General features: G+C 41.0%; 1 protein-coding gene across 2 annotated transcripts in view; it reads right to left on the bottom strand.

Annotated features, from left to right (window-relative positions):
- The window catches only part of med13b (mediator complex subunit 13b), a 57294-nt gene that overhangs the window by 27964 nt on the left and 13484 nt on the right, over positions 1 to 15846 (bottom strand). Inside the window, exons 5-15 of one of the 2 annotated variants that reach the window (XM_060943764.1) lie at positions 8604 to 8801; positions 8314 to 8505; positions 8004 to 8184; positions 7799 to 7906; positions 6962 to 7618; positions 5049 to 5256; positions 1568 to 1598; positions 1316 to 1437; positions 1016 to 1106; positions 554 to 762; positions 268 to 467 (exon numbers count right to left, since the gene is read on the bottom strand). In XM_060943764.1, the coding sequence (XP_060799747.1) occupies positions 268 to 467; positions 554 to 762; positions 1016 to 1106; positions 1316 to 1437; positions 1568 to 1598; positions 5049 to 5256; positions 6962 to 7618; positions 7799 to 7906; positions 8004 to 8184; positions 8314 to 8505; positions 8604 to 8801 (2197 nt within the window). The remainder of the gene's footprint in view (positions 1 to 267; positions 468 to 553; positions 763 to 1015; positions 1107 to 1315; positions 1438 to 1567; positions 1599 to 5048; positions 5257 to 6961; positions 7619 to 7798; positions 7907 to 8003; positions 8185 to 8313; positions 8506 to 8603; positions 8802 to 15846) is intronic. The other variant, XM_060943765.1, reaches the window with a different exon arrangement.

Genomic DNA, 15846 nt, shown 5'->3' with positions numbered 1-15846 from the left:
TAAACATCAGACATGCTGCTTATTAACAAGTACAGAAAGCATGCAAGACTGCTGGGTAGTAGCACTGTTTTTTTTTTTTTTAAATCACTGCCCCAATTTTTCCCAGGCCATTTTCGTTCAGACCTTAGTTAGGTAAGAACTAACTTGTGCATTTTCTGACACAAGGGTAACACAACATTTCACTTTTGTGTTGAAAACAATTTTGATGAATAAACTGACCAACTGTTTTTGTAATGCAACTGCTAACTTCTCTGTACTGTAATTTACCTGTCCTTGCCAAGGAAAGACATGGCAGGCACTGGCTGCAGCATCTCCAGTTTGCCCACAGTCCAGCTGGGCCGGTACACACACTCCTCTGGCAGCTTGAGGGAAATCAGGCATTGACTAGGAAGTGTCTTTAGGGGAGCGTACAGAGAGCTGCCCACAAAAACCTGACTAGGCTCTGGCTTAAATACAAAAGAGAAATCCTGAAAGAAAAAAAAAAACCCACACAAGGTTATTATAATAATAATAATAAATATTGTTTTCAGTTACTGTCACCAGTTATCCTCACCTTGATCTCTGAGGGCTTGGGGCTGCAGAGACCTTCCTCCACCTCCATTTTAAAAGTTCCAATAAGCAATGGCCCATCTGCCAGAGTAAAGCCTGGCCCAGTTTCCATAGAACCACACTCCTTACTACCCATGTTCATGGGGGAGAAGCCCATGGTATGTTGCTCTAAAGATGGAGGTGTGGGAAACATCTGGTGCAGATCTGCAGCACCTAGACACAGAGACACACTTACTCCATTTCTGAATGGGAGGACCACGATGTTGAGCAAATGCCTTTTCAAAGCAATATCTGCTCCATCTTAATTTTCTATATATGGAATTTAGGCATACTTCAGATTTAATTAAAATTAAATTGCTTCATCAAATAATCAAACACGTAGTTTTCGTTCAGACCTTAGACTTATAAAAAGGTAATTTTTTTTTGACAGCAGACCATGAATATTGCCATTGTCTAATAGACATACTTAAACATGACAGCGTGTCTGTTGCTGCTGGTTTGGGCTCCTTGCCACTAAATTTCTCCTCAGCTCCACTCCCAGTTTTCCTGGCTCCAGGCTGTTGGGAATAACAAATGCACACAAAACAATTGCTCACCTGCATGACACTGCAGCACATAAAAGAACAGATATTATGCATACCCTTATGAGGATGATCCATTACATAAGCAAGGGCAATCTGAATGTTTAATAACAGGGCAGATCTGAAAAGCTTAACTGGGCAAACTGCACTATGATTCACAAGAAATGTGCAAGGGGCCTACTGACCGTAAGCTCATCTTCATCAGAGTTGAAAAGATTATCCAGATCATTTATTGACACAGCCAGGTCGGTCTCATGTATTAGGCTGGTGGATGGGAGAGGTTTACTGCAGGCTGAGCCATGAGTGTCTGTGGTGACAAACAAATAGGAATCAAATGTAGTGGCATGCTTACAAATATTGGGAGGGTTAAAAAAATAAATAAATAAAAAAAGTGTAAAACTGACTTAAATTTATAAGAAAATGTAAACTATACACACCATCAGTTGAAGACGTACTACCATCATCCCTCTGAAAGAGTAAAATTAAAATCCATCAACAATATAATCATTGCAAACAATGAATAATATTTCTGAAATCTAGCAATTAAACAAGAAGCTCTCATTTTCTTTTCTATCACAATAATCTCCTTGAGTTACAGCTTATCAGTGCTGTGTTGAGTAAACACATGACAATGTACTACAGAATGGACTGTGTCAATTGTCAATTCTTCTTCAATCATTGTGCAATTTCTCTTCAGTCACTTGATAAAGAAAGATGGACAATGTATTTTGTCCCACTTGTTAGTGCTTTTTACACGCATGAGCAGCATTAAGCAAAAAGTACAAACTGTGGATTAAAGGCAGACTGACTCAGATTTTTCAGGTTTAGGTCATAAAAAGAATTTTTCCCTGATACCCAATTATTTTTGTTTAGTGGACCAAAAGCCACTGAATTAGAATCACAGACTTCCAATTTTATTCGTTTTTTTTTAATAGAACAATTAATGAATATAGGGCCATGTGGCCCTAAATTCTCTGCCATTATTTCTTGCTTCACCGTGACACAATACAAGATACTACATCATGCATCACATGATGGTCTTTCCCCACTCGCACAAGGCATTGTGGGATACAAATTTGAAACAGGAGAAGAAAATGGAGGACCCGAGTGTGCGAATGAAACGTGGAAGACCAACTACAGTAACGGAAAGCAAGAAGAAAAGATGTTGTGAAGGAAAGGAAACACAGGACCAAACTAATAAATACTGGCGGTCAGCGAGCACCTCAGTGTGATCAGCTGTTCATTTAGCGACAGAATGATGTAACTATCAGTGCACGGTCAAGATAAACCTGTAGATGGCAGTAATAAAACACTGGATGCCAGCTGCTTTAAAACCCAAGACGCTGCCGAAAGGTAAACCTGCACATGTGCACATTGGCCTTCCCTGTCTGCTTGACTGCAAGGGAATCCCCTCAAATTAAATAACTTCCCAGCCACAAAATGGCCTGGTGTGATACTACAGAAATAAACACATCACAATGACCAAATTTCAGAAGGAACTAAATTTCACCAGTTTTATAAAATTGAAAGGCCGTCTACTTTTTAGAGGTGAAACCTTAAAAGGCTTATCCTCCACTTGTACTTACTACTCCATTTCTGTCAATGGCTAATACCTGTATCAGGTGCCCAATTGTACTGTTGAAAACAGTACAACTCTGTTTCGATTGGTTTCTCTTTCGCGGTGGGAACACCCACCGTAAACAGGATAAAATCTGTCAGACATAGCTTAGGCTATTTGGAGGTAAAACTTGTTGCGAGATGGCACGTAGATTTTATGCGCTTCGAATGATTCAGGACAGCGATTCAATTTCAGAACAGCGATTAAATTCAATCTTAAACTGCGACACTGATAATTAACTGATTTTTTTTTCTTTTTAAACTTCAACTCGATCCAGCCGAAGATCAAGGAGTAAGTGTAAATATTTCTTTTACTTATTACAAGCAGATCAGTTGATATGCATGCACTGTAGTGCATACACAGGAAAAATGACTAAGTAATTTTTTCCAGAGTTAAAAGTATCGTCCTCAAAAATAATTAATTTTACTCCATTTTGAGTTGAGAGTAAAATTTGTCAAAATGTGCCAAAAATAATTATTCTTTCTAGAAACCCCCCCACACACACATTTAAATGGTTTAAACCTATTTTTGTGCATTATGTCCATAAGAGGGCAAACCAATACAACAAGAGATTTAATTACTTGTATAGGTATAATTACAATATAAACATGCCTTTTAAAAGATCTACATACCCACATATTACAAAATAAACAAATTATTGGGTTTATAGGTTAGGTTATAAATTAGGTTTATAATAATCATGGTATACAGAATGTCCGCTCAATGCTCTGAGTGAGCTGTTCTGTGATAACCCTTACCCTAAACACCAGGTAGCGCCATCATTCACTGGCCAATCAGGTAGCACTTCCCTCATGAATATTAATGAGATTTCCCCCAGCCACCTTTGCCTCCCTCATGAATATTAATGAGATTTCCCAGTTGCCCCCCCCCACACACACACGCGACCCAGGCCCACGCGAGAACTTAAAGCAGACAGCCGCAGTAGTGCTGCTCGTTTCCCCCAATTGAATATTAATTTTCACAATCAAATGTCTTTTTTGAGACACATTTCAAATATATAAAATCTATTTTTAGAATATTCTAAATATATAATCCATATGTAGATTATTCATTGACCGCAGTACTATTGAACAGCTTAGACTTGTGTCAATCAAGCTGCCCTTATCAAAAATCTTGTCACAGTTTATTTTTGAAGTATCCCTCAATATTGATATTTTTTAGTAATTACTTTATGCTCAAATGTTAAGCTGGCATAATATCAACATAATGGCACACATGCCCTGTTGCATCTGTTTCAGAATGAATTTGGGTACATCAAAATGCACTGAAACCACACACTGCCACCTTCCTCAGGGAACGATGCCACATCTTTCACACTGCTACCACATCGCCATGCAATATTTTTAGCCCAGTGTAAATGATTCAGTGCTGCAATCTTACCTCCATGCCTGCCCAAACAGAGATGCTTAATACCACATATCAGACTGAGGTTTGTCTCAGTGGTTTGAGACAAGAGCTTTGAATAGTAAGAAGTCACTGGGGTCAAATTTGAGTTTGGTTAAAATTCAAAGTCAGACCCTCCCTCTCTCTCTAAAGGAAAACTTCGGTGGTAGGAAGTAACTATCATTCTGCAACTGTGTGGCAGTATGGTCAGAGACAATTAACTTACCTAGTTAACCATCCCATACAGTTAACTCACCATCTTACACAGCTGTTGAACAATTACATTAAATGTAAAAGTGAAACATAACCATGTGTGGTTTATTCACTGTTCCACTGCCTTATGTCATGTTTGTAAATATAGCTGGCCCAACGTCCCTAATGTTTCACAGACGCTATGCAATACTCCACTGTGAAAACATTGTATAGGTTGTTTCAATATTTTCGCAAGTTAACAGGTTTTTTTTTAGTTTGACCCCTGTAATTTAGAAAATCGCTAATTTTAGGCCTGCATGTATAAGAATTTGAAAATATCAACCTCCATTTAATCTGGAGCAAGATTTACAGGCTTAATATTGACTCATGCATGTACCACCAGCTCTCTACCATGTGAGACTAATTAGTTTTGACTGAGCTCCCCATCTAGAAATAATAGCGTTACTTCTAAGGAATTTGGGCAAATCTAAAATATTGGACTAAAAATTCAGGCTAAAAATTGAGGGCCAACAAATTAAGAAAATGGCAGTAAGTAAGGAAACAACTTAAGGTCTGAAAAACATTAATAGAATGCCAACACAGATTTACTCACTCTGCTATGACTAGGCTGCATCTCTGAAAGGAGTTACTCGTGATTTGCATTACTGAATGAAAACTAGCAACTAAAGAGTTACATGACTAACTTTGTTTCTCTTTGCAGGTTCCCCTCCAGGCCTCTTCTCCTTATCAGTAAAGGAGAACTCCTCATCTTCCTCCACAAAATCATAGGGATCTGCATCCAGCTCCTGCTCTCCATCACACACAGATACTGAGAGATACTGGTTCTTCTTCTGAATATACATCTTCACCCGCTCCTCTGACACCTTCAGAGTCGCAGAGGAGGCCATCATCCTGTGAATCAAAACATACATGTGAATTATGCTTGAAATAATTTTTTTTCTAGAATACATTAAAACCATTTTGGCCTATCTGAGGTTACCAGCCACTTAATAATAATACATTATGAGTGCTATGGTGCATTATTAACTCTTTGGGGTCGAGAACTTTGCCAGTGAAGCTTGACAGGTTTAGAATGAGTCGGTCATGTATTTAGATAAATATCTTCGCGAGTTTGTCGTCATACAAGCACGATAAACATATTGACAAACTTTATACTTTCCTTATACTTTATACTTGGCCCATGGCCAAATTATATAGTTTTTAAATTGCCTAAATTAGATGAAACATAAAACTTGTCACCTTACTCAGTCACACTAGAGTCGGAGCGCCAAGCGCCCACTTACACATTCATAAAAGACTATTCACATGGTAACGGCATGATAAATCACTTTCACACACTGTTTCGATTGGTTTCTCTTTCGCGGCGGGAACACCCACCGTAAACAGGATAAAATCTGTCAGACATAGCTTAGGCTATTTGGAGGTAAAACTTGTTGCGAGATGGCACGTAGATTTTATGCGCTTCGAATGATTCAGGACACCGATTCAATTTCAGAACAGCGATTCAATTCAATCTTGAACTGCGACACTGATAATTAACTGATTTTTTTTCTTTTTAAACTTCAACTCGATCCAGCCGAAGATCAAGGAGTAAGTGTAAATGTTTCTTTTACTTATTACAAGCAGATCAGTTGATATGCATGCACTGTAGTGCATACACAGGAAAAATGACTAAGTAATTTTTTCCAGAGTTAAAAGTATCGTCCTCAAAAATAATTAATTTTACTCCATTTTGAGTTTAGACAGTAAAATTTGGAGTGGGAGCAAAATTACAGAGTAACTGTGTAACAGAGTAGGTTGTGGCTCTGAAGTGATTAAAATGGTATAAGAGTTAATTTCAAGACACACTGAATAGAGTCAAATACCAGATAAATGAAGCTGTTAAAAAGCAGTTCTAGAACTGTGATGGAATGTGTGAAAAAACATTACCTTACCCATTGTGACTTGGCCTGATGGGGTTAAGAGTTGGCAGTGAGAGGGGTTTTCACTCCATTCTCAGTGAATGGAAATTTTTTCTCTTCTCATCGAATACCCCTCCCACTGCCAACCCTTCATCCCAAATAGGACAAATTTTTTGATGGCCAGTTATTTGTCCAAATCAAATGGCATAGATTTAAGTTTTTGTGCTTGATATATTCCTAAGACTGAACAGAAATCACCTCAAGTGATCAAAACAGTTCAACAGAATGGGTAAGGTAATGTTTTTTCACACATTCCAACACAGTTCTAAAACTACTTTTTTACAACATTTGTTTATCTTCTTTTTTTTTTAAAGTACAATCATGACATACATACTACACTGATATTATTGTAACTAAACTTGTGCTGAATACAAAAAAAAAAAAAAGTCATATGACTTTGAAAATACTGCTTAGATTTGTTGAACTTGACAAAATCAGAGCATGCCAAAATCATCAGAGTGCCAGAAAATATCCTCAGACCCCAGAGGGTTAAACATTTAGCTGCAAGAGCTACTCATTGAAAGTCACTGGGCCACTTGTTAGCAAAGCCAAGTAGACCTGCCTTACAACAAGGCAAGTAATAACAGCATGGAGAAGTACATAGCAAAGTCACGCCTGAATTAGTTTGTGCTTACTCTGTGACAGAAACAGCACTGTCCAGGCTATCCTGCTTCAGTTTGTCCACAGGAAGCTGAGGAGGCAGTAGGTCCATGTTTCTTTTGCCAGGGAGTCTGAAGTACTTCCAGGGGTTGTGGCTCGTGTCCTCGTTGGGGCTGATGGCAGAGCCAACATACACCGTGGGTTCGAGGGAGTCTGGGTAAGCTGTAGCATACTCTGAGGTCAAAGGGTCAAAGGAAGCACGATCAGGGCTTTTTGAAGGTAGAAGACAGGCCTCGGAAGAGGGAGGGTAGAACTGTTGATGAAGGGGGGTGGAAGAGCGTTTCAGCTCTGCTGGTGGCTCTTCATCTCGCTCACAGGGATGTGGGCTGAGCGGTGGAGGCTGAGGCGAGCCAACCATGTCCCTGGATGATGTGTGCAAGGTTTGAGTTTTGCCTGCATCAACAGCCCCATGGTGAAGAGCACGGTAATGGCTGCCTCTCTCATCTGGCTCCAGGCTCAAATCCTCACCCACAGAGCTGCGGTGGTGGAAGGGTGTTTGAGGCCTCTTCTGCTGTTTCTCTGCCTTCTCTGGCTTCTCTGCCACTTTGTATTTGGAGGGGAGTTGAGAGGGCTGGCCAGCAGGGAGGGGAAGTCCAGGAGCGTTACTTGTACGCTGCTTCAGGTTCTTATGTCTGTTGGAAATAAAGGAATCCTGAAACTGTACTTCAGTTAACTTTTCTTAACATTTCCACTTCCAAATAAATGGAAAAAACCCACATACAACCACATTCTTGTATCCTGTTGATTAAAAATGAATATTGGAATGTTGAGAACCCAAATATTAATGGATTGATATTTCTCTGAGAATATACCTTGAGCAGTTGCACTGCATCCTTTGATAGCGTTCAACAAAATCCCAAACACCAGCTTTGTCCAGCTCTTCCTCACATAGACCACTGGCTATAGCTGAGAACTTTCTCCTGTGAAAAGGTAAACACACATCATGAAGCATGTACCTGATTTTTCCTTTCATGTAAACCAGCAGGAATAAGAGGACAGAAAAATTAAAAGTCATACTTCTGAGCACAGTTGACATTGCATTCCTGCCACACTGCTTCCAACAAATGGCTGGCCAGCTTGCGAGGGACTTTACCCCCATGATGACTAGTACTGTCCATACTGAAGCCATCAGCTGCTGAGGACATTTTTGTCCATCTTGGAGCAGGGTTAGGAACTACAGCAAAGGAATAAAATAAAACTAAATATACAAAAAAAATAAAAATAAATAATTAAAAAAAAAAAATCATCCTGGCTAAAATCAAAGGAAACAATGCTTACTAATTGCAGCCAAACAGAGACGTCTTCTCGGGCTATACTGCAATCATACCTTTTTGCGCTTCCTCTGGTGAAGTTGGAGGAGTAAGCGTAACTGAGGAGAGGGCAGATTCTCTGTTTATGACGTGACTATGATGTCCTCCTGAGGTAATCATAGTGCCAGAGGAGCTCGTTGCAACCGGAGTTGGAATATCCGACTGGGCTACAAGCACCAAGCACGCCGGGTACACCATCCTAACTCCGGCTGAGAAAGAAATCACAAACAAGATCAAAACCAATTTCAGCTAAACTCATATGAGAGATGTCCCGAATCTTCAATTTGTAGTAATATTTGTGCCATACCGACAAGAACCTCCACAGCAGCCAAAGAGTCATCTTCCCAGTCCAAGTCATCTAACTTGTCTTCTGGGGTCTCCTTGGTGTTGGGACCAATGGGGTAGAACTGTTTCCATTCTTCTATTAACTTCTGTGTCGGCGGATCAGAAAGCTTAAAGGACTGGCCCGTGAGTGTACCATTCAGACCATATGGACTGAGAATAACTGAAAAATAAAGAAAATAAAAAACAAAACACAAATAAAAATAAAATAAAATAAACAAAAACAACCCCCCCATTGTCTAAGGAGATTTAAAAACATCTTGGTTAACACGTCCACATTTAGCAAAAATAACCATATACCAGAACGTCAAGAACGTAGTAGCTCATCTGGCCTGCCATCAAAAACAATCATGACTACAAAACATCAAACAGAACTGAAATGTGACAACCTCCTTAACAAATTGTTTACAACAGGAAAAATCAACAAAGGATTTTTGTTCAATTTTGTTCCTCAAGGGAAGATCTACCCAAAACATCGATCAGAACTGAATTCACATGATGAGAGGAGATACAATTCTAGTCATTAGAAAACTGGTTAAGTTGACCTAATTACTAATTTGTTAGCAAAAAATTGACAATACAATGACCAAGTTTCGTGCAGGTCTAGTTCTTTCAAAAACAATCAGAACTGAAATCCATTGAGAACTGAGGAGGAAACATGATTTAAATGAAAAAAAGTTGTAAACAAAAGTTGTAAACAAATTGTTTACAAGAAAATCAACAAACAACCAAGTTTTGTTCCCTGAGGGAACAGCTACTCAAAACATTGATCAGAACTGAAATCAGATGAGAATCGCGAGGAGATGCAATTCTAATGAGAAGTTCCAAAATTTGTGAAGTTGAACTAATTAGTAGTTTGTTAGCAGAAATTTGACAATACAATGACCAAGTGTTGTGCAGAATGACTAGTTCTTTCAAATGAAACAATCAGAACTGAAATGCATCAAGAACTGAGGGAGGAGATACTATTTAAAGGGATAGTTCGGGATTTTCGACATGAATCTGTATGGCATCCCCATCAATAGTGTCGTGCAAACACACTGACTTACCCCTGACAGCATCCTGTGAGTCCAGTTCTTGTCCAGTTTTGGTCCAGACGAAAGTAGTCCGGCAAGTTTGTTGGGATCACGAAAGTAAAACGGTTTTCGTCTCAAAACAGTATGTGTTCAAAAGAGTGATATATTTGCATCACAAAACCGTTGTCAAATAAAAAGTCAGACCTCGAAATCGCTTGGCACTATTTTCTCTCCCTTCTTATCACTGCGCGCTGCCGGCTTCATCCAGCTGCGGCTCCAGCTTCAAGGATAAGCTGGAGCCGCATAAGTAGGAGTCCCGGCGGGTGGTTTGTATTCGATTCGTTTATATCCCGACCTTGTTAGCTGTCAGATTTATGTTCATGGACCCGGTAAGCTGGTAAATAATATTTATTTATTTTTTTCTTTACCAAATTCTAACAGAAAACGAGAGCGCCCGAAAGGGAAAGCTGAGCCGAGCCGCCTCACGGCTGTAATGCAAATTGCTTTCCTCCTCAGTATACAAGTGCGCTTCCATGTCAGGGAAAAAGAAACTACCACTGCTGCCTATGTAGTGCCCTATTTATACAAATAGGACTCCTATTTGTATAAATAGGGCACTACATAGGCAGCAGTGGTAGTTTACTGAGGAGGAAAGCAATTTGCATTACAGCCGTGAGGCGGCTCGGCTCAGCTTTCCCTTTCGGGCGCTCTCGTTTTCTGTTAGGATTTGGTAAAGAAAGAAAAAAAATAAATATTATTTACCAGCTTACCGGGTCCATGAACATAAATCTGACAGCTAACAAGGTCGGGATATAAACGAATCGAATACAAACCACCCGCCGGGACTCCTACTTATGCGGCTCCAGCTTATCCTTGAAGCTGGAGCCGCAGCTGGATGAAGCCGGCAGCACGCAGTGATAAGAAGGGAGAGAAAATAGTGCCAAGCGATTTCGAGGTCTGACTTTTTATTTGACAACGGTTTTGTGATGCAAATATATCACTCTTTTGAACACATACTGTTTTGAGACGAAAAACGTTTTACTTTCGTGACCCCAACAAACTTGCCGGACTACTTTCGTCTGGACCAAAACTGGACAAGAACTGGACTCACAGGATGCTGTCAGGGGTAAGTCAGTGTGTTTGCACGACACTATTGATGGGGATGCCATACAGATTCATGTCAAAAATCCCGAACTATCCCTTTAAGTGAAAAGTAAACAAAGTTGTAAACAAATTGCTTACAACAGGAAAATCAACAAATAAATGACTAAGTTTTGTTCCTCAAGGGAAGATTGACGCAAAACATTGATCAGAACTGGAATCGGATGAGAAATGAGAGAGAAGATACAATTCTAGTGAGAGGCCTGGAAAATCCGTTAATTTGGCCTAATTACTAACCCGTTAGCAAAAAATTTGACAAAACAACCACCAAGTTTTTTGCAGACTAAGGAGTTCTTTCAAACAAAACAATCGGAACAGTAATCCTAATTGGCCAGATGAGCTTTAAAAGTCATGTACAATAAATAAAAAAAAATTTAAAAAAAAATTTGAGTTTCCTCCAATTTTCTCCCTGGCCAATTCCCACCCTATATAACACACCAGTTACCAACCAAGGATGGCAAAGACCATCACTTGCCTTCTTTGAGGTATGTCACACCAGCTGACCACATCTTTTTGAACTGTTGCTCATGCAGCACCAGGGGCAGCGTAACACTGAGCTTTACTCACCCACCCTCTGCATATATGAGCTCACAGACACCAATGATTGGCTCGTGTTCCTGTAATTGACAGGAGAGCGCAAGCATATGCCATCTCTCCCTCCCTGAGTGCACAACTCAAATTTTGGTCTCTTGGGCTACTTGTGGGGATTCAAACTTGCAATCTCTGGATGATAGGGTGAATGCTTTTATGTTGGGAGCACCATAATTTAATTCAAACAATCAAAACAAAAAAAGAAAATATTTTCAGATAATAGTATTTTCTCTCAAAAACCTACGCATCAAGGCAGGGAAAGTAGTACAACAAAAGCATCCTTCTTGATTGTGAAACTGCAAATTCAAATTCTGATGATGCCACAGCAATATGTGCGCACGTGTGTTCACTGCTTCAGACGGGTTAAATGCAGAGGTTAAACTTCGATGACTACGTTTACATGCACATCCAAATCGAGCTGCTGTCGGTAATCGAGCTGAAGGTCCCAGCAGGGTGCCAGAGAAATCCAATCCTACATGCACACAAATGAAATCGGGCTATTGTGTGAGGTGCATTGTGCACCCGAGCCACAGGTGGCGCAACACGCCCCATCGTGTTGGTACACTTCCGGTTGTCGTCATGAAGAAGAGCTATTCAAGAGTGTAAACAAAGTTATCAGTTCCGTGTTCTCCATTGCGCGTTTTTCTCCCATCCATGAATTTTAATATATTCAACTCCTTAAGCTGAATGAGCATAAACTCTTTCTCCTCACTGCTCCAGAAGTGCACGTTTCTGCTTGCCTGTGGCAGTGGGGGCGTGGTCAAGCGCCGGTCTGTGACAGGAGGGCGGAGCCAGGGAAGGTGAGTGGCAGAATAACTACACCTGACGGTAATTAACCTGTGTTTGTGTGTCTTCCCAGTAACCGCGCCCTATTTAAGGAGGCAGAGGGGAGAGCTCATCCCGGGACTAGAACACAGCGCGCGCGTGCGGTTTTCTCTCAAGAATAAAAGTAGGCTGTTAAACTGAAAAGTCTGACAATAAAAAGCCTATTAGTACCAGAAGCTTTGTCCTGCCGTTCTCTGTGCTCCACCCACACTTCAGAGAGCTCTACATCGCCATTTTCTCTTCTTCGTTTGTTCCTCCTGACCTCTTCTGCTGCTCGCTACTACTGTTGTCATGCCGACCGAGGCTGTTGTGTTTCCCGCTTGTGGTCTCGTCACTCGTCACTTCCGGAAGGGGCAGTAAGTAGCTTGATAGGGTATACATGCACAAAGAAGCTCGGCAGAAATCGCATAAACTAGGTCGTGTAGCTCGATTCCGAGAAATCAAGTTCGGTTCAATTTCAGCCGAATTAAGGTGTATACATGGCATTTTGAACTTCGATTTCAGTCAAACAACGGCAGAAATTCGATTCTCTCTATGTGCATGTAAACGTAGTGACTGTGTGCTCAACTGTACATGTGACAAATAAAGGCTTCTTAGCTTGGCTTCAACAAAATTAGCCATGCTCTCTGGTTGGAATGGATGGCATATTGGCTCTTCCCTGTCAAATCAGTGACGCTAGCCAATTGTGGGTGACTTAAGCTATGGTCATACTACAGCTTGCGATTCTTTATTGATGAAAATGAGGCATTTTGGTGGTGATGCACGGTGATGTACAAGCAAGCTAAAATTTGTGGTCACACAGCAGGCGAACACTTGACTGTCATGCCCTCGCGCAGCCACGCTCACTTACAGGACCCACTTGTTATGGGAAACGTCTGATGCTGATATGAGCGCAATCAGCATGTGCATATAAGGACACAGAGGCTTTGCAGAGTATTATCATTATCACTGTCATGGCTGTTTCTAGCCATGATTTTGACGCTGCTTTCACTTTCGTTTTTGTAAATATCATGTCTGCTAATAAACTCTCTTCCTGCACTTAGATCCATCTACTGCTGCATATCTGACAGAATACTTGCAAAGTCTCTATGAAAACAGCATCCTTATATGCATGTGCTGATTGAGCTCAAATCAGCATCAGGTGTTTCCCATAATGACGGGTCCCAAGCACGTGCACAACATGCTCTGAAGGATCCCCAAATGTAAATGCACTTTTTAAAGTCTCAGGGAAGGTTACGTTATGCCAAGCCACTGTGTTGACGAGGCTCCCGCGAGCATCAGGGACATCGATTCAAGACAAATACATCTCAAGAGGCTCGACGAAGGTTCCCTGAATTTCGGGCAGTATTCCCAAACCCATCGCTGCTTAATTTGCCAACAAAATCATTGCCACCAAATTTCAGTGCATGCACGGAAATTTTTCATGCTGTTTTGGTCCACTCACAAGGCAGAGACACACTAAAAAAAAAAAAAACAATTCACGAAGCTCGGAGAACATTTGCCATGTATTGCACGACTGGTGGTAATGCTACCAATTTTTCCATCGCCAAGTATTCGCAAACCCATCGCAAGCTGTAGTGTGACCAGGGCCTTAACTTATGTATGCAGAAGAGGGTAGATATTGCTTTCATCCAATGCCGCTTTTTCACTACCAACGCGGCTGAGTTGGGCTGAGCCGTGCCGAGTTGAGCTGAGTCGAGCTGAGTGGGGCTGTTGGAGTTGCATTTCGACTACAACTGCGCTGAATCGTGCTGGCTGGAAGTGGGTGGACACATTGGGTGGAGTTAGCGAAAGTGGGTGGACGTCACGTGATGTCGTTAGGCGGCGCAAACAGTGACATCAGTGATATTTTAAGCGGTAGTCTCACGACCCGGATAGTAAACAATAAACATGGAGGACATGGAGTCGTTAGTGTTGCTAGTCTTGGTGCTGTGGCTTGTTGTCACCGACAACGCCAACAGATACTGGCAAGAGCGTATAGATGAGGCGAGGCGCATAAGGCTTCAGAAATTCTCGTAATTCGTAATTCTTCTTCTTCCGGGTTTGTGGTGTTTACAGATCCCAGCATGCTCGCGGGGCGTGTGTGGGCATGTGAGGACACTCCTCCTCACCAATCAGTGCACAGGGGAGTGTCTCCTCACGCCCCTAGCCCCACTCGGCTCGGTTTGGCTCGCTTCAGCCCCACTCCAAAACCGTGCGAGTTTTGGGTGCTAAGCAGGGCTGAAGCGAGCTGAGTCGTGCTGCTCTGAGGTAGTCGAAACGCGAACCGTGTCGGGGTGAAGTGAGCTGAAGTGAGCTGAAAAAGGGTCGCGGAAAAGGGCCACAAGTGTGGTATTTGGGAGTTGGCTGGCTTCGCATTTCACTGACAATTTGTACAATTTCCTTATTCTTGAAACACATTTTTCTGCCTTTTACCATTTCCGGTTTCCCTGTGGTATAAATACTGGGCTTCACACATGCAAAATCCCTTTGTCACCCATTACCGGGGGGGGGGTGTTTAAAACTTTCAACACAAGAGACATAGCACACTATCCCACACAGTTTGGAAATTGGTGAAGGAGAGAAAAGGAGCCCAAAGAACACAGTTTTTAGAACTGCAGTACAGTTAATTCTCGTGTCTGTCAGGCTTCAAAATCTATTGTTAAACTCAACGCTCATAATTTCATAACCTGTCTCAAAGCACACATCTGTCTGAAAGCATCTCAAAATACAGAGCCAGAACTTTGCCAAGTGTCACTGTAACTCGCACAGAACCTAAGAATGTAAAGGAGCTTAAAGTGTGCTGCATGGAGGCATGGACCAAGATCTTTTTTACAAGTGTCCCCAACCTTTTCAGACTTGACAGGAAGAGACTCTAAAGTTACTCTCTTTAGGTCAGATCTCACAAAATATTCATTGTGAAACTTCCAATAGTTTTGAAACCCGTTTAATTTCAAAAAGGACACTACACTTCTTAAAACCTGTTTGTATAGTTTCTCTCTATACTGCACATTATGTGATAAGTTTTGCCCTTTTCATGAAGAGTGTTAATAATTTAAGTACACACAAGTAGGTAATGCTTTAAACCAAGGCATATGTATTGAAGTGTTTTCAATTAGCATTTTGATGTGTTGATAACTTCAGCACATTTTGTTAGAATTCTAAATGTTCATTCCAAATAGCATCTGGCAATAGTAAGGTGGGAAGTTAATACTGAGAGATTGAATTTGTTTTGATTGGATATGACCTAAGCTGCATTTGGCTAAGCCTATAAGCATAAAATGCTTATATAACTGCCTAAAATGCCCCCAGGGAGACGAATGATGAATGGGTGACTATAGGAGGACAAACCTTGTTAGGGAGTTAAAGCCAAACAAAAGCCAAAAAATAAACTCATTTATACTGACAGATAATGTCCATATAAGACATGTTTGAATACTCACTTGTTCATATTTGTACCTTTACACTGTGTACAGATTTTATTTTAAAAGAAAAATGTCCCTGGGCGCTGCTATCTTACTCTCTCTGAGGTTCAAATATTGCGCTCCGAGTACAAATCGTGACGTCACCAACATGCTACATGACTTACTGATGCTAGAGGATCTCGTGGACACATTGCTTCTAAATTGCTGTAAA

Source organism: Neoarius graeffei, chromosome 17 (assembly GCF_027579695.1).
Source record: "Neoarius graeffei isolate fNeoGra1 chromosome 17, fNeoGra1.pri, whole genome shotgun sequence".
NCBI lineage: Eukaryota > Metazoa > Chordata > Actinopteri > Siluriformes > Ariidae > Neoarius > Neoarius graeffei.
Note: the sequence above shows the minus strand (reverse complement) of the source record. Positions and strands in the feature narration are given on the sequence as shown.